This window comes from Colletotrichum truncatum (genome assembly GCF_014235925.2).
Source record: "Colletotrichum truncatum strain CMES1059 chromosome Unknown Contig_0011, whole genome shotgun sequence".
Lineage (NCBI taxonomy): Eukaryota > Fungi > Ascomycota > Sordariomycetes > Glomerellales > Glomerellaceae > Colletotrichum > Colletotrichum truncatum.
In genome coordinates this window covers 473,997-490,883 of record NW_027222408.1, presented here as the reverse complement: position 1 = coordinate 490,883, position 16,887 = coordinate 473,997, and the positions used below count along the sequence as shown (strand labels likewise).

The window sequence follows — 16,887 nt, the reverse complement described above, 5'->3', positions numbered from 1 at the left end:
GCGCACTGACGATAGTTTGCAGTTTTGTCTTTTGGTTAATGGAGTTCATCCCTCCTTAGACCACGTCGTTTGGGGAACAGAGAAGTAGAGCAAAGAACGCGTCACGTCTGGAGCTGCTCAGGTGGGAACTCCCCACTTGTTATAATTTGAGGAGGAATAAAAGCGGGTGTCATTTGACTTGCACATTCAACTCTTTAGTGGCATCATGATACTTTCTTCTGTACGGGCCTTCCCCAGTGGCACCCCATGATTTGTTCCTGGGGAAAAGGTATCTCCCCATGGCAACTGGCGTGTTTCTGATGGAGTATCCCCCATCTTGGCCCTTCGCCTGAGACATTATTCATGTGAATATAACTCAATTTTTTTTATCTCATCAAATGCTTCCCTCGGCAAAGCTGTTACTTTTCAAGTTGCTCAGCCGAAGTTGAAATGTTGCAACCCTTTACTGCATCTAAAACTGGTCATCTCGATGCGACACTGCAGGTAGTTCTGCCCTTTAATATAAGACATTTCCATCCATCTCTGCCGCTAGATGGAGCACAGGTCATCTGTAGTCAAATTTAACTGCAGAAAGTCCAGGGAGGGGTTACTTACTTGGCTCCAAAGGTGGACCAACCACCATTAAACAAAAATCATCTTCCCATTGACTCACTGAGGGGTCACACACAAAGCTCACCCTTATGGCTCTGTAGCCTAGTTGCATACAACATTCAAACAACTTTATTCATCAAACATGCGAATCATGATATGTTTGACATAACTTTCTTTCCCTGGAATACTCTTCTTGGCAACATGGATGCCAATGGTACGATAACACTGGACTGACTGTTTAATAAAGAAACTACGCCCTTGGACGATCTACCCCTATTTAGCAGCGCATCATACTTTAACATCATATAGGATGGACTCGGCAGTTGGCTGCATTCGCCGCGAAACATCTATCAGATATCAGACGGCAACTTCAAGATCTTTACTCCATTCATGACTTAGATAAACGTCAGCTTGCTGTTCTTAAACGGAATCAAAGCGAGAATCATAGCGTGGCTATAGTAACTCGTGCGATCAATGAGATCATCAGTCAGCAGTCCAACAGAGCCCCGGGTTGTTTTCGAGTCCACATGGCCAAAGACCAAGTTATCCGCATGGCCCAACTCCATCCCCTGGCGCAGCAAGTTGGCCGTCTCTTCGGGAAGGTAGTAAGCGCCAGTTCGTGCTTTCCCTATCTTGCCTTCGCGGTTCGCAACCACGATCCAGGCAAAGTTCATATACGCCCCATTCTCATTTTCCCGAACCTCCACTCCTCCTTCGATTCCCACCCAAAAGTCGGCATCCTTCTCGACCTCCCGAGCATTTCGCACTCGGTTCATAGCCCCAAGAAGTGTTTCCTCATCAGATATAGGCTGGTCGGGAACTCCCGAGGGCACACTAACTCCGCGAAACTCGTATGAGCCTGTCAGTGCTGAACTGAACCCTAGCCTGGTCGCATTGATCTTGACTGGGTTCTTTGACGAGACAATGACGAGTGAGGTGCGTTCGGCGGCCATGGTCTTTGTGTTTTACCAATTGTAAGCCACTCATATCACTGAGAAACGAGGTTGCGATTGATGTAAGAGACTTACTCGTTACGAAAGTAGGACAATTGGAGATTTTTGCTTATTCAACATCAACTGAGAAAGAGTTCTCCCTTAATTCCTTTTTTTTTTTCTTTTTTGTGACTTTTCCTTACGTGACTCACTCGGCCTGGCAAGTGGGGCTTACCTAACTATCGAAGCTTTTTTTAGTGCGTTTCCCAAACCAATAGCTGCTTCAATCGATAATACTTTGTTATTTGTAGCACATGCGTTGGGGGCTGAATTAGAAGACGACATCGAGCTTTTATCTAAGCTGCTTGTTCTTTCGAGAGCCAATAAAATTTCAGGCACTTGCTGCAGCTTAGTCAGGTTCGATTTCAGTAAACATCTTCCGCTACGTCGTAAACAAATTCTTCCAGGAGATATTGATACATGTGATTTGTCTCTATCTTGTTAACACAAAATCTCTCAAGGAGATAAACGCGAGATCGTTGCCTATGCTCACAATTCCCTTCCCCACTTTACTTTTTAGCTATGTTGCCGATAAAGCTTCAAGTAACATTTTGTTTCCATGGCAATGACTACACAACTACCTAATTAGCATGTTCCGCCTAGTACAGAATTTTTTTTAACACTTACTTTACTGGCTTTCTCTCTTCCAGCCAGGGTAGAGAGGTCGGTCCTCTCCGCTGTCATCCCGCTTCCAGCCGGGGTAGATAGGTCTATCTTCGCCGCTGTCGTCTCGAGCAGCAAGTGCATCGGTGTTGGCCACCTGTCAAATATGAGCATATATTAAGCATTGCGTTTTAGGACATAAGAGAAAGACTCACGGGGGCGGCAGCACCAAGGGTGGCCAAGAGAGACAAAGTGACAATGTTTAACTTCATGACGGCAAAAGATTCAAATGTACTGATTCTGTCAATCTACAATTCCAAGTGAGTTGTTGAAATGTTATTAAATGTACTCAACTAATGGCTTTGATATTTATACAGTTGTTGCAAGTTCACGCTTAGCTTAGTTATTAGTCCACACCATAGATTCACCATTGTAACGGTGCACTGCGGAGTTCCGCCACCAGAATTTCCGCTCACTCAGCAACCATATATCACGTCACAACGCGATCACGTATGAGACCAACTTTAGGACTTTGCGAGACGTAAATTTAGATTGATAGCAGCCCATTCATGTCCAGGCCCCCGGCGTCAATTCTCTCTGCAGGGCTCTGGCCGTCTGTTGGACCACCTCGTAAACTTCACCTAGACTATTGAGTCAATTTAATCAACTGCACCCCTGCACATCCGATGCAACACATATCTTTCGATTCGGGACCGAATTGGCAGGTCCTTTGCAGTACTTCGCTAGATGTGCAAGCTTTTATTTGGTTGCCTAGATCGGTGATCACGATGCATCTACCGAGCAGCGTTTGAGCTTGAGAATGTTTCAAGGTAGAATAGTGAAAATGACGAATTTTCGATGGCGCTCAATTAAGTATACACTCCTTCAGAGATGGTAGCAAAATAGGGGGCGCTGGAGTAAGCGCTTCGCATGATTGCATAGTCGTTGAAGAGACAAACGAACGCAGTGTTGTCACTGCTTTGACCTAATTGGTATTTCGCTTGTAAGTCTCTTGGGCGCTGAAGAAAATATTGCCTTCAAGCGGTCATCCAACCACTTCACATCTTCTGGGTTCCCTGGCGGCCCACCGGCCCAGTGGCCCCAGATGGACGGGTAAATATCCAATTCTCCCACACCTTCGCTCATGCAAGCCACCTCGAATTCGGAGTCCTCCGGCCTACGTTATGTCATTAAAGGACCATTATCGTAAAAGTGGTATGAGACTCACGGGAAGTAGAGATCAGTCTTCGAAGGTAGCACTAGGGTCTTCGCCTTGATGCCTGCCATCGCCTTCTTGAAGTCCCCGCTATACGGTTTTTGCTTACTAACATCACCACTTTGCCAAGTATGAAGCATGACAAGTAGATTCTCTGGATGCTTGCTGAGGGCCCATTTTTCCCAGAAGTTGACGAGAAACTCCTCGAGATTCGCGGCCTTGTAGTATTCCTTGTATAGCTCGTGTCGGTAAAAAGCCTGGGAGAAACCCCAGCCCGCATATCCGCGCCCGAATGCCTTGAGACCGACTGTTTTCTCCTCGTCGGACCAAATACGAAGATTCTGTTTCTGATCCGCAGTCTCGACGCGGCCTTTCGTACTCCCTCCTGAGCTAGTTTTCTTGGCAGCCAGGAGTGCCGACTTCACACCTTCCAGGAAGACTTGGTTGTGCAAGGCAGTCTTTGCAGCACCGCAGAAAGGAACACAAATGTCCATAAAGTCTGGGTACTGCGTTGCCCACTGGAAAGATTGGGCTGCGCCCATGGACCATCCAAGAACCGCCCTTAGGTGGTGAATCTTGAGCTCCTGTGCGACAAGTTGATGTTGGGCCCGCACATTGTCATAGAAGGAGATGTCAGGAAACGGATTGATATCCGAGTTGGAGGGGCTAATAGACTGGCCATTCCCAATGAGTGCTGGGATGATGATGAAGTAATTTCTCGGATTCAAGGTCTTGTCCTCGCCGACCAGCCATTCGTTGTCTGCAATTGTGCCAGAAAACCAAGTAGGATAGACGACGGCTGGAAGTGAGGGGTCGCCAAATGTCTTGTAAGCGATCCAGGCCTTTGGTAAGACTTCGCCATTTTGTAGCTGGAAATCACCAAGATTGTACTTTTTGATTTCAGCCATGGTGACGATCTTAAACCTTTTTTTCTTCTTCTTCTTGAGTCAGTCAAAGAAATGGGTGACGAGGATGCGCAGCGAAGATGTCGAGAAAACAGCGGATCTTAAACCTGGAGTTACCCATGTTTTGATAGAAGAGGGGTTCTGGCTCTCTATTGACTGGCCAAGCGCTACCTTAGTCATTGAATCTTATCATGTGCCATGAACAAGCGGTTGTCTTCGGAAACCAACGGGCGACTTCTCCAAATCACTAGGTGCCCCTCATGCCGTTGTGATGCATGCTGATACCCCATGTACCAATGAAAGTAGATAAGAGAAAGATTAAAAAGCCCGACTCCTGTATCGGCCACTTAATGCGGAATTTAGTAAGCTTGCTAGAGCTAGCTGCAGCGGGAATCCCTTTTCCAGTGTCCATATTACCTTTTTATTCAAGTACAAATGTCTAATAGTTTGGTTGGTCACTAAGTCAGATCCGTTTCCCTTACAGATTTAAATTTGACCAATGACATGGGAATAAAGCGTACCGCTTGTGGGACAACTGAACAGTTCATTCTGGGAGGCGCCGATCACTGAGGTACGTAAAATACTACATTATGAGTCTCTCTCAAAAGATAATCGTGTCATACTCACCGCAGGCCGGAGAAGCAATTTCTGTTGCCAAGTAAGATCCTGGAAGCCTGGGTGTATTTTCCTTAAAGGCGGGGCAGAACCGGCACTCCTTGCAAAGGCGGATCTCAAAACTTTCTTCCCCGATCATTTGCTCATACTTCGACATACAGAGTCAGTCTCTTAAGCGGTACTGTATTGAGTGAAAAAGATTAGAATACATAGAATCCTTTCATGACGATCATCATTTTATACCTTCAACTTGTACGTTCCACTTTCAGTAGATGGTAGTTGGATCTGATTTCATTTGTGCCGATAATACATACTTCCAAACGAGCTGTAAGTATCGCTGACAATACTAGACCTTCGATTAATGGTTATTCAAAAAAAGGCACATTCCTAGCTTAGCTGACAAAGTGAACCTCTATAACTGTGTCGAAATTGTTACGGGCTACGCCACGGTTGATGTGGCATGAGGCTGTGTCTATGCACTTCCCTACTTAAGTGTAGCTAAGCAGCAAGTGTGCATATTTTTGTTACATTTCATTTCGCGTTCGGCTCAATTGTATAGCACCTTTATAACGTACACGTGATGGCAGACGGTATGCGGCTGCCACTGCAACCCTAGTCCAGGTTCTGACTTTTCGCAAAAGACTACTACACTATTCAGCTTGATTTGGTTTCATCGATAACTCAACATTTGTATTCACTGTCTATGTCGAGTTGAACTCTGAGAGTAAACCAAGGAACGAGCTCCTGCTGTATAGACATTGACTGAAGTACTCAGTAATATTATTGCCGGCCTACTAGTCAAGAGGTTGACTTGATATACTTGAAAGATGCTCACAGTATTATTGTCCTTGCTTAAATCGTGCAACTTGAACCGTTCTGTCTCGAATAATATGCTGTTAACTATCATCACACATAGTTCTACTTTACTAGAACTGTCTATCTTGCAGAATGAGTTATGTGGCTAAGGGAATCAAGCTCTCTGCACAGATGCAAGCACAGTTCTCCCAAACCTTGAAATGGAGTAACCCGTCAGCATAGCTATATAATCTGTCGGCTGACACAGCTTCATATATGCTTCGTTTACATTTTTTATGCCAGTCCATCTTTTTTTTTTTTTTTTTTTACCAATGGCTCACTTGCAAAAGCTAGCTATTGTGCGATTGCCCAATAAAGCTATGAAGCACGTCATCTTGACTCGTATTGCTTGCGATGTCTTTGTTGCTGCGCAAAGGCGGGGTCTGGCCAAAGAAAACGCGGGAATACACCTCATCGGCGTTAGGTTGGATTACAAAATCGTACATATATCCTCGGCATCTCGTATGTACTGGCAAACCCTATCGCACACCACTACGTCAGTACAACTTGATAAAAGGCTATTTGTGTGGCTTCGTTTTTCTTTACATCCTTACAACTGCTTCTTGAACAGAACACTATCAGCTCTAAAATCACATAAAGTCAGGCACAATGACCCAGAACAAGACTCTTATTTTCAAGAAGATCCCCGATGGCCTCCCCGTGGCGGGAGAGCATCTCACAGTGGAGGATCGCCCGATTGATCTTGACGATGCCCCCGAGGGTGGCTTGGTAGTCGAGGTCCTATACGCATCCTTTGACCCATACCTGCGGGGTAAAATGCGTGACCCAAGCAAGAAGTCCTATTCCCCGCCATTCGACCTCGACGGACCGATTACCAACGACACCATTGGTAAAGTTCTCAAAAGCAATAACTCAGACTTTCCAGAGGGCAGTCTGGTGGTCGCCCACACGCCTATCGCGGAGTACGCTCGTGTGCCACCCGCCATCTTGCAGCGGGGTCGCAAGATCCACAACCCCCACAACCTGGACCTCGGGCTGTTTCTCGGGCCGTTGGGCATGCCCGGATTGACCGCATGGTCTGGCCTGCACAAGATCGGACAACCCAAGAAGGGTGAGACAATCTTTGTTAGCTCTGCCGCTGGCGCTGTCGGGCAGATTGTTGGGCAGATTGCCAAGCGCGAGGGGCTTACAGTTATCGGCTCTGTTGGTTCGGATGAGAAACTTGAGTTCATCACCAAGGAATTGAGATTCGATGCTGGTTTCAACTACAAGAAGGAGAAGCCCAAAGATGCGCTCCCGCGAGTGGCACCTGATGGTATCGACATTTACTTCGAGAACGTTGGTGGCGAGCACCTCGAAGCAGCTCTGACGAGCATGAAGGTCGGAGGGCGAGTTCCTGTGTGCGGAATGGTGAGTTGAGGCAGATACCTACTATTAACATGATGCATCGGAGTTAATACCACACAGATCGGCAATTATAACCTTCCGCCTGATCAGCAGGAAGGCATCAAAGGTTTGATGCAGCTGGTATCCAAGCAGATCACTTTGGAAGGATTCCTTGTCGGTAACCCCAAATTTGGCCCTGCTCACTTCAAAGACCACCAGGAGAATTTGCAAAAGTGGCTGGCAGATGGAAGTGTCAAGGCCAAAATCTCTGTTACGGAGGGTATCGAGAATGCCCCTGATGGTCTCATTGGCCTGCTTGTTGGTAAGAACTTTGGCAAGGCTGTGCTAAAGGTGAAATAGAAGTGTGATTTGCAATGTCAAAACTTCAAGGCAGTTCAGGGTACCTTTTCGATAAGCTTGTAACTCTTCTTTTGGTCTCCCTAGGCATCCACCATGGTTGGACCCTCATAGTAAGATGAATCAACTATAGCATAGAGTGAAAGATGTCATGAGACAGGCTTGCCAAGCGCGAAGGTGGCTTTTTCCCGGTGCTTGAAGCTATAGCATACTTTTCTTTTCTTTTCTTTTCTTTTAAAAAAAAAAGATTGCGAAAACATTGTTCAAGCATCTCGGGTTCAGCGAAGCCAAGGTTGAAAAGTGAAGTTTGTGGGCCAAATTTTAGGTTTAATGCACCCGGTGTCACTAATCGGGTCGTAGAAATACATTTCCAATATGCTTATTGCTGTGCATTTATGTCCCGGCCGAGTTTTCCTAGTATGTTCCACTCATGCGGGTGAGTGCCACACTGGAAATTGGTAAGACGATCAGCTTTGACCTTGAAGTGAAAGCCATCTTCGCAAGAATGCACAATTTAAGATAATTAGATAGATTCGGATTGGAATCACTGCAGACCTGTGGCACAAAATTTGAGTTCTGGGGTGGGTTCTGAATAGCGGATCCTTTTCCGTGTTGACTGGAGGTTGATTGATGAGTGTAGTTCTCCAACTTGCCCTTTGACCATGAGTTGCTAGCTATCTACGTCTCAGCCGAAAGTTGCCCGTCTTGAGGCAACTTCAAACTCATCAGTGTCAACTAGATTCTGTGTCGTAAGTTAGTACTGAGCGAACGAGTGGGAAAGCTGTATTGGTGAATGAAGTGGGCACGAAGCGAGATTCTATGACAAAGACCGTGCTGAATTCACTGATTCATGTACACTGGTCTCTGCTGAATTTAGAGAGTTGAGAAGCGCGTGCCACTTTGTGGAAGTGAAAAAAGGTTCAGGTCCAGTTGTCAATCTGAGACAACACGGGACGAAAATTAAAGCCGAAAGGAATAAGCTTTTCAGAGTTACCTGGTTTGCCGGCGTGACTAGAGGTATGGCAATGGCTGCTCAACCGCTGCGAGTTACCGCTTAGGAAAGAGTATAGTCAACTTAGGAAAGAGGGTCTACGAAATAGGCAAAAACATGGAAAGGCTGTTAATAAAAGAAACACGGCGAAACCAAAAGTCCGCGTGATCAATGACGTCCATGCCTACTCTGTGTATCACTATTAAAACCAAGGTATTTAACTGAGAACTTTGCACTGAGATTTCAGGTGTCGTCAGTGGATAATTCTGTTCGCGATTTTTCCAACTTGTCAGTGTAGATCTCTTGCGTACGTATTAAAATCATGAGGTCAACTCTAGTTGCTGTTGGACTTGCACAGGCCGCGTAAGTTTGGTTCAATCTTTGGCTTAACTTGACAACCAGCAATTCAGGTACGTTCACTAATATTCGTTAGTGTGGTGCTTGCTGTATATAAAGGCTATGCATGCATTATGCCAAACGGCCAAAAAAACCCCTCAAACAATCTTTGCGATGATGCCTTCGGAACTCCTTTGCCCGGGGGAATTGTAAGTACTTGAGCCTGTTAGAATCGGAAATTAAACAGTCATATTGACGAGATATAGTGCTGTATCAACAATGATCAGTCAGTGGAAAATTTCCGGAAGGGATGTATTGACAATAAAGGAGTGCGTGCAGAAGACACACCGGGTTGTTGAGGGCTGATAGGAATGTAAATGCCAGGCTGGTCTTCATAAATCTTCGCGCAGACAGAAACACGCAGGAATAAAATCATATTTAAATAGGAGACGAAGTTCAAGGTCTTCATGTTTTAAAACCGGACTGACTGCTACTGGCAAGGCCACGACTAGTTACCATCAATATGATTCCATTACTTTTTGTGGGTAGTTGAAAACACTCAAGATTTTTCACTGACGGTTTCAACGAAGCATTGACAACTGCTTCATAACTGGAACTTTCTTACGAACCGGGCGTAAGCAATAAAACCAAGCGTTTTACTTGCAACTAGGTAGATTGATATTACCAGCAAGTGGGCCTGACACAGTATCCATCTAGATTCACCCACCTCACAAAGTAGAGAACCCAAAGATATAACGCCAGCTGAACGTGCACTTTTCCAAGCAGCTCCCATTTTGTGACAATCAACGACTCTGCATTTCCAAGAAACCATGACATCAGAGAAATGCATATAATAGAGAACCAAAACTTCCACACGCGCGGCAAATACCAGCATGGGCCCATATAAACCTCAACCGTCACCCAACCAACCAGACTTACCGACCAGACAGCTACCCTCGCCAGTGTTAGACGCCATTTGCCAAACTGTTGCAAGCTCATTCCTGTCCTCCCGTGCACCATCAATAACCCAACCCAACTTTCCAGGATACCCTTGATGTCATCTCGGGTGCGAAGTGGCAAGAAGCGATGAACGTTAAATTGCGGGTTGCAGGAGCCTTCAGGGACAATCGCTGGAACCGCGGCGGCCATAGCCGTCGGGAAGACGGCGAATCCAATGAGTGCTAGAGTGTCGATGATGACCTCAATATCTGCGATCCGTCTTGGAGATGATTTTTGTATCATGGATTCAACCAGGCATCGTAGGCCTTTTGCGATGATGCTGTAGGCACCCCACGTACATAGAGAGGCCTTGATTATGATAAGAATGCCTTCCAAAAATGTCGTCATCCAGGGTCGCCAAAGAGTAAGTGACCAGCTTCGATTGCCCTCTGGGCTACCATAATGACTTTTTCGTTTCCATGGCATGAGAATCTTGGGCCAAGACACGTTGTAGATCAATGCCCAGGTAATGAGCCCTACGGCAACAAAAAATAAGATGGCGGAAAACATTAACGCAGCACTGGTCGCCGCCCTGAACCTCGCATGAGCTCTCGGCATTAACGGAGCCATAATCCTCTCTGGAGGCGGTGGACCTGGGCGATGAGTTTTCTTTGACGGACGTGAGGGTAGTCTGGGAGGAAGCTCGGGGACTCCCGACAGTCAGTCGGGCGGGATACCCTGCAGCCTTGGGTGGCCGGCCGAGGGGTCCACCAGCTCCGTGACGGCGCCACGGCGAAGGAAGTGGCGCGGGCGGGGGCCTTGTTGGTGTTGGGTCCGACGTGCGGGAACTTCGCTGTCTGAAAGCGAAGGCATCGTTGGTGGCATGAATGTGGAAGGGATTGGGTTATCTTTAACGGTTTGAATTTTGTCTCTCCTCTGCCAGTTTGTGGTGCCCAAGCTGACATGCATTTCAGCCTCAATGGTTGGTTGGTTGAACGATTTGGGTGCGTAAGACGGCTAAATTATTTCCGTGAAGTCACTGGAAGTATGATTCTCGATAAAGCCTCCTGGCTTATTACAATAGCGCCTCTTCTCCTCTAATACAGGCTTGCTTCAACGCGATAGTATCAGCGTTGTAAGTACTGATTGAGAAACCCAGGTCTATTCTATTTTTGCTGGTCCGAGCCGCTATAGTTGCGAAAGTAGTTAAAGTCAGTATCCTTCATAGTCAGTCCTTTTGGTCATATCCGAAAGATGCTAGGTAGGTAGTTACTTGATGTGAATCAAAAAGTAGTTGGCATTTGCAACAAGAACATTGTAGGTTTCACAGGGGGTGAAACAGGGGGTGAAACGGAATTCCGTTCGTCAATAACAAATAACAGTAAATTGGTTCTAATCGATGGTTCATGATGATAGTTGAAAGTGGTGTTGTTGACTAGAAGGTGGGGATATTCCCCCTTGGCCTGTCACGTGGGTCTGGGAGGCTTGGGCCTCTCAGCCTGGCGGGCGTGTGGCTGGAAGTGCCACACGGCTCCGTATTCCAACTATCGCAACACTGGAAACTCTCTTTTTATGGTGTTGAAGCGGTTGGAATACGTTGTCCCTATACAGTTCCGTCTCCTCGTCAATTCGGCCTCCTATCCCTACTTTCTCCCGTAGTTACGGTCTTGTTACCCATCCCTCCATACGTATCGTTATCGTGTTGCTATCAACGAATCTCTCGAGGGCTCGATTTGGTTTGCTCTTCGTGAGGGCATCAGCAGGGTTGTCTTCGCCGTTAATCCAACGAATTTCTTGTAGTTCTCGTCTTTCGTACGATTGTCTCAACGCCATGATATCGATCATGAGTCGCTTTTCTTTGGTAGTGCCCAGCTTCACGAGACACTCGTACAGCGAATAAGAATCGGTACAGACAACTGTCTGAATCGTTGGTAGGTTGAGGTGGTCAGTGATTGTCGCCAGGGTTGTGGCGAGGGCGTAGGCCATATCGACGCCAGCGACCATCCCGTAGATCTCTGACGCTAATACGCTGCGGGTGACTCGTTTACTCTTCGTAGAGCTGTAATGAACGAGGTTACCGTGAATCGTGAATTCTCCGTTGTTGCTGTCAGAGGAAGTGTCGTTGGCTAGGATGATCAGAAACCCTAATTGGGAGGAGAGGTCGTGGTTATTAGCGAACGACCCGTCAACGAAAACGAATAGCTTGGCTGTTGTAAGGTCGAGTGGGATAAACGTTATTCCTCGGTTAGGCGATTCTATTTGCCATCGAATCCGTTGATTCAGTGCTTTTATCGCTTCTGGCGAGGGGTCTTGGTGTTGGGCAGCAGTGGATAAATCGAAACAGGCCTCGGGTTGGCAAATTGACGCGATGTACGCCCCTCTGGCGCGTTGTTCGACATATTGCTGTTTTGGGTTGGGTTTAGTAGTCTCAATACATCGTAACTTCTTGGCTTGTCCCTTTTGCCTCAAATTGATCGAATTGTCGGTTGACAGCGCGATTATCCCTCCGTTGAATTGGAGGGGTTCGTCAATTGTGAGGATATTCTTCGCTTTTGCCGTAAAAGCCGCTTTTTCTAACTGTTCGTCTTCTAATTGTGAGAACGCCTTGTCTGACAAACCGAGGGTATCGTCGGTTTGCATGCCGATACAGCCAAAGTGTGGATTTTCGGTAGATGAGATCAATAGGCATGGATCGTACGAAGAAGTAACCATCTGGAGATTCTCTCTGTGATGCTTGTGATACGTTGCCCACCAGTGGGTTCCAGCTTCTGCGATTCCGTACAGAGGCTTCACAACCTCCATAATGGTCCCTTTTGGGTACTGGTCTTGAATTTGCTTCGGTGGGTAGGCGAGAATAGTACGATTGAGCCTTGTGGAGGATTGAACGTAGGCTTGTGTGATATCTCGAAGCCATAGTTGTTTCCCTTCTCGTAGGAGTGACGGGGTAATTGACAGAATTAGCCGTTGACTCGCCCGCTGAATCGTTGGCGATTGGGTCAATATAGCCTTCTTGCCATCGTCGGCGTAACCCTGTATTACAAGTCTCGATTTCTCGTAGGGTTCGGTTGTTTTACCCTTGACTTCGTTGACGATACGAGATCGGAAGATTCGTACGTTCTGGTGCCTTCTCTTATTGAACTGGGTGAATTTGAACACTCCTCTAGCGATGAGGCTGTTGATCTCTTGTTTAGTTGACTGTTCGAACGGTTCGCCTGGTGTAGTAATAACACCTTCTCGTCGTAGTTTGATTGCCAATTCTTCGTCTGCTTGCTCCTTAATCGATAGGAATATTTGTTGATAATCCGGGTCATCGTTGAATTCCTCTGTGAAGTGGGCGATTGGCAGTGGTCTCTTCCGGGGTCTGCCCGGGCGTCTTCTCGGTGGCTCCGGTGCCTCTTGCGGTTCGTCCGGTTCACTGCCTCCGCCGGCGACGATAATTTCGTCGCGTACTACTTCCTGCTGCGGTATCTCAGCTTCGGGTTCTTCTTCTTCTGGCGCGGCGATGGAATTAGGTGGTTGATCGGGATCTTCGTAGTATGGTTTGACTACGGTAGACCGGAAGGTCTTCGGACCACGTGGCGTATCGACAGTACAGGTTTCGCCGTTTATGGCTGCTAAAGTAAACGGTCCGGTCCAGCCCTTCTTTTCGCGTACATCGTACATATCGCCGCTGTATTTCATATCGTCGGGGTATAGTTTCGCGAATTCTGTTAATTGCTTTCCGATACGGTCTGTTGACTCGTATGGTTGGAAGTCTGTTAACGGAGAGACCGTGGGATGTGGCGGTCGGTACGGTAGTTGCCACTGTTGTTGTTCTTGTGGAGGAGGTGGCTGTAGGGTTGGTTCGACTCTTCCTCCTGTGCTGTTGGCTACTGTTGCCGGTCTCGTGATCTCTTCGTGGAATTCGGGGTCTTTTATCAGAGCCTTCAGGTTGCGATATCTCTTGACGCCTTGTTCGAGTTCTTGGGGTGACCAGTAGTGGAATTCTTCCTTTTTGAGGGCTAATGCCACGTTTTTCGAGATTTTCTTGCCATCCATTTCGACGTAGACGCCGTTACCGATTAAATGGTCTCTGAAGAATCGTAGGATTGGGGGAGGTACGTTCTGGAAGTCTTCTTCTGACCAGTCGGCGAAATCGGGAGAAACTTCGTTCCATAGCTCGAGGCCCGTGAGATTCCTCTTCTCATAGGTCTCAAGTAGGAAACCCATATAGGAACCCAGTTGCTGTGGGCTAGCGTTTGTAAGGTCGATTGCCCAGTTGCCCCATACTGCTGGATCGATCATACTTTCGATTCTCTGTGGGATGGGGACTGTTGATTGGCTTTTGGCAGTGACGCCGCTCGCGGGCGATCCTTCTCGTGAATTTCGCTCCATTCTGACAGTATAAAAGGATTACTTCTGTTTAGAATCTTGAATTCTAATCCTCAACAGCGTCAGCTGCGATTGGTGCAAGATGCAGGCCTGGAAGTGGGAGTCAAAAGACGATTCGGGATATTACGATTCTAAGGGGAAAGAATCGTGAAATCGGGGATTTTCGTCGGTTCGTCGTTTGTTTCCGTCGGCGCCGTTCTCGCTGATGTTCTCGAGGGGTGTGAGGGTATACACAGGTCTCGAATTGGTAGGGAGAGAGTTCTACCGTAGATTCTCTCGTGAATCTCTCTTTCTCGCTTCGGGCTTCGCTCCTCACTGTTGGGAAGTTTAGAATCTAGCGGACAGTTGGCCTTATGACGCCCACAACCACGTGCGTTTCTCCTAAGCCGCAGCCTCGGAGGCGTATACGTATAGCTGTATAGGCGGATTACCGCCGGTAGTCTCCGCTCGCCTTTCGGCGTGTTCTTCTTCTAGTGGGGAGGTCTCTTGTGGCAGGCGCCTCGCGGTTGGCACCTCGTCTGGGGATTTATTGAGAAACTAGCGGGCGCCTCGTGATTGGCACCGCGCGTGGGGGATAGTTGTAGTTGGGGAAGTTGTTATCCCTTGTGGGATTCGTGAATCTTCGCCCTTGTGGCGTGAAGAGGTTGGAGGACCGTCGATTCGGTAGGTCTCTTCTTCTGGTGATTGAAAACGCGTGATGGAACGCTCTTGCCAGCGATAATTGGCTGCGATTAACCTTATCCCGCCTAGGGTGAGCGTAGCAGTCCCTAGGTTACTCGAATAATCGGATTGCTGGTAGATTCGAGGAAAAGAAGCTTTCTTCTGCTGGTTTCCGTAGATCCCAGTTACTCTCGCTTCTTCTCTCGTTAGCACGAAATCCCTACTTTTACCTGGGCTTGGGTATCCAGTTCAAGAAGTCGTCTCTTCTGGTGTTGACCTTGCTGATCTGCGGTTTGTCCGTAGCAGAGTGGTAATTGTGAAGTTAACCAAATTAATGGCAACTGTGAGGTTTACCACTGATCAGTGTAGGTTTCACAGGGGGTGAAACAGGGGGTGAAACGGAATTCCGTTCGTCAATAACAAATAACAGTAAATTGGTTCTAATCGATGGTTCATGATGATAGTTGAAAGTGGTGTTGTTGACTAGAAGGTGGGGATATTCCCCCTTGGCCTGTCACGTGGGTCTGGGAGGCTTGGGCCTCTCAGCCTGGCGGGCGTGTGGCTGGAAGTGCCACACGGCTCCGTATTCCAACTATCGCAACAAACATGTCCTGGTGGTGTTTAGTGGAAAGACTCATTTTCAGGGCGTTTTCAGTCGTCAACTTGATGCTTTGATGTGAGGAGATACTTTGAAAATGGCCAGAAAATAGTTTTTTACTTCCTCTTGTTTTTGATATCGGCCGGAGTTCTGTTTTTTGTGTCATATGTCTTTGCATCGGTTTAAAATTTGTTTGATATTACGGCCAGCCCATGAAGGTTGCACTAACCTAACCCACGGTTGTCCAGCTCGCTATACCTGGTTGAGGCTGATACGCGACAGTCAAGAATTGGCAGCATGAGTGAAGTTAAATGGCAAAATGTACGTGAAGAGCTGAGAACTTTGGGACTGATCTAGGAGCAGATGCAGCGCACCAATTCCACAATGTGCGCAAGATCGATATTGGTGATGTCTCGATCATGTTTATCCATAACAGTTTCTGCCCGCCCAGTGTCCAAGCATCATGAGGGTCTTACCCATTGGTAGTTTCTATAGATTGGGGTCAATCCAGCTGGTATTCTTGATATTTGGAGTTTCGTGAGGCCCAACAAGTCGGTAATGGACGAGGATTTGACCACGATCTAGAGAGCAGAGTACCAAATATCTACCCATCTTCATTGATCCGGTGGATAATGAGATGTATTGTCACCGTGGCTCAGTTTCATACTATCTACTCTGTAGCATCTCCTGGCCTCTACATGATAATTCGTTTGACAGTGCCGTATCAGGCTAAGGGGTTGCTTTAATCTTCAATCATTAAGTGCTCAACTCATCTCAAAGGAGTGCCCCGCCAATGAGACAAGTCCGGTTCTCGAATGAAAACCCCTGTCGACTGTCCTGCCGGTGTCAAACTGTTCATTGAGGAAAATGTCGCCGCCATAAGTCAACTCAGATCAGGAAATGTTTCCCTCGCAGACTGTCGTATAAGTCTTGGCTTCAGCAGCACCTTTCGCATAAGATTGAGCGAATAGACCACCAGCATTACCTGCAAATTACCGTGCCGAATCCTTCAGCACGCCGCACCCAAGCAACAGTTCACTATGGGCCTCGTCAGCCCCTCAATGTAACCTTTCCCGTCCACTAAACCACGGCCCGCAACTCTTCCAACGCCCAAAGACGTCACTTGGCCCGAGGAGCTTCCCCAACCCGTGCTGACAGCCGACCAGGGCCCCAGCGACTATCGAAATTATGAATTGGTTCGATGTGACTGTAGAATCCGAGCCGGCCTTAGAAGGCTCACAGACGGGAGGCATGGCCCTCTTATATGCTTCTACTGATCTATACTCAGGGATACTACTTTGGGTAGCTCGTCTGAGCGTCTGAGCGTGCAGTAGCAGCAACAATCGTCCCATCGATAAACACCCATGTTCTGTCCCCCTCAACAGTGCATCACGACATCAGATTAGCAGTTGTCAATCGTATTTAACGCCCGACATATACTGCTGCCCCCCCGCAATGCTTTTTTCTAGACACCTCATGCTCTTCTCAACGAGCGAGAGACACTTGCGTCG

At 47.4% G+C, this 16,887-nt stretch overlaps 6 protein-coding genes across 6 annotated transcripts; 2 read left to right on the top strand and 4 right to left on the bottom strand.

Moving 5' to 3' along the window:
- Positions 1 to 986: 986 nt before the first annotated feature.
- On the bottom strand, positions 987 to 1,544 carry CTRU02_214476 (NTPase; the record flags this gene model as incomplete). The annotated part of the gene is made up of 1 exon (XM_036730384.1): positions 987 to 1,544. One exon carries the CDS (start codon positions 1,542 to 1,544, stop codon positions 987 to 989), a length of 558 nt encoding a protein of 185 aa, XP_036577840.1.
- Positions 1,545 to 3,158: 1,614 nt separating this feature from the next.
- On the bottom strand, positions 3,159 to 4,310 carry CTRU02_214475 (homoserine acetyltransferase family protein; the record flags this gene model as incomplete). Its single annotated transcript, XM_036730382.1, has 2 exons — positions 3,159 to 3,363; positions 3,415 to 4,310. 2 exons carry the CDS (start codon positions 4,308 to 4,310, stop codon positions 3,159 to 3,161), a joined length of 1,101 nt encoding a protein of 366 aa, XP_036577838.1.
- Positions 4,311 to 6,386: 2,076 nt separating this feature from the next.
- Positions 6,387 to 7,484, top strand: CTRU02_214474 (Zinc-type alcohol dehydrogenase-like protein PB24D3.08c 1; the record flags this gene model as incomplete). The annotated part of the gene is made up of 2 exons (XM_036730381.1): positions 6,387 to 7,148; positions 7,206 to 7,484. The coding sequence occupies 2 exons, from the start codon at positions 6,387 to 6,389 to the stop codon at positions 7,482 to 7,484; spliced, it is 1,041 nt and encodes a 346-aa protein (XP_036577837.1).
- Positions 7,485 to 8,794: 1,310 nt separating this feature from the next.
- CTRU02_214473 (uncharacterized protein) lies at positions 8,795 to 9,029 on the top strand (the record flags this gene model as incomplete). The annotated part of the gene is made up of 2 exons (XM_036730380.2): positions 8,795 to 8,835; positions 8,906 to 9,029. The coding sequence occupies 2 exons, from the start codon at positions 8,795 to 8,797 to the stop codon at positions 9,027 to 9,029; spliced, it is 165 nt and encodes a 54-aa protein (XP_036577836.2).
- A 460-nt stretch (positions 9,030 to 9,489) lies between these two features.
- Positions 9,490 to 10,155, bottom strand: CTRU02_214472 (uncharacterized protein; the record flags this gene model as incomplete). Its single annotated transcript, XM_036730379.2, has 1 exon — positions 9,490 to 10,155. The coding sequence occupies one exon, from the start codon at positions 10,153 to 10,155 to the stop codon at positions 9,490 to 9,492; it is 666 nt and encodes a 221-aa protein (XP_036577835.2).
- Positions 10,156 to 11,406: 1,251 nt separating this feature from the next.
- Positions 11,407 to 14,121, bottom strand: CTRU02_214471 (uncharacterized protein; the record flags this gene model as incomplete). Its single annotated transcript, XM_070206246.1, has 1 exon — positions 11,407 to 14,121. One exon carries the CDS (start codon positions 14,119 to 14,121, stop codon positions 11,407 to 11,409), a length of 2,715 nt encoding a protein of 904 aa, XP_070060020.1.
- Positions 14,122 to 16,887: the final 2,766 nt, after the last annotated feature.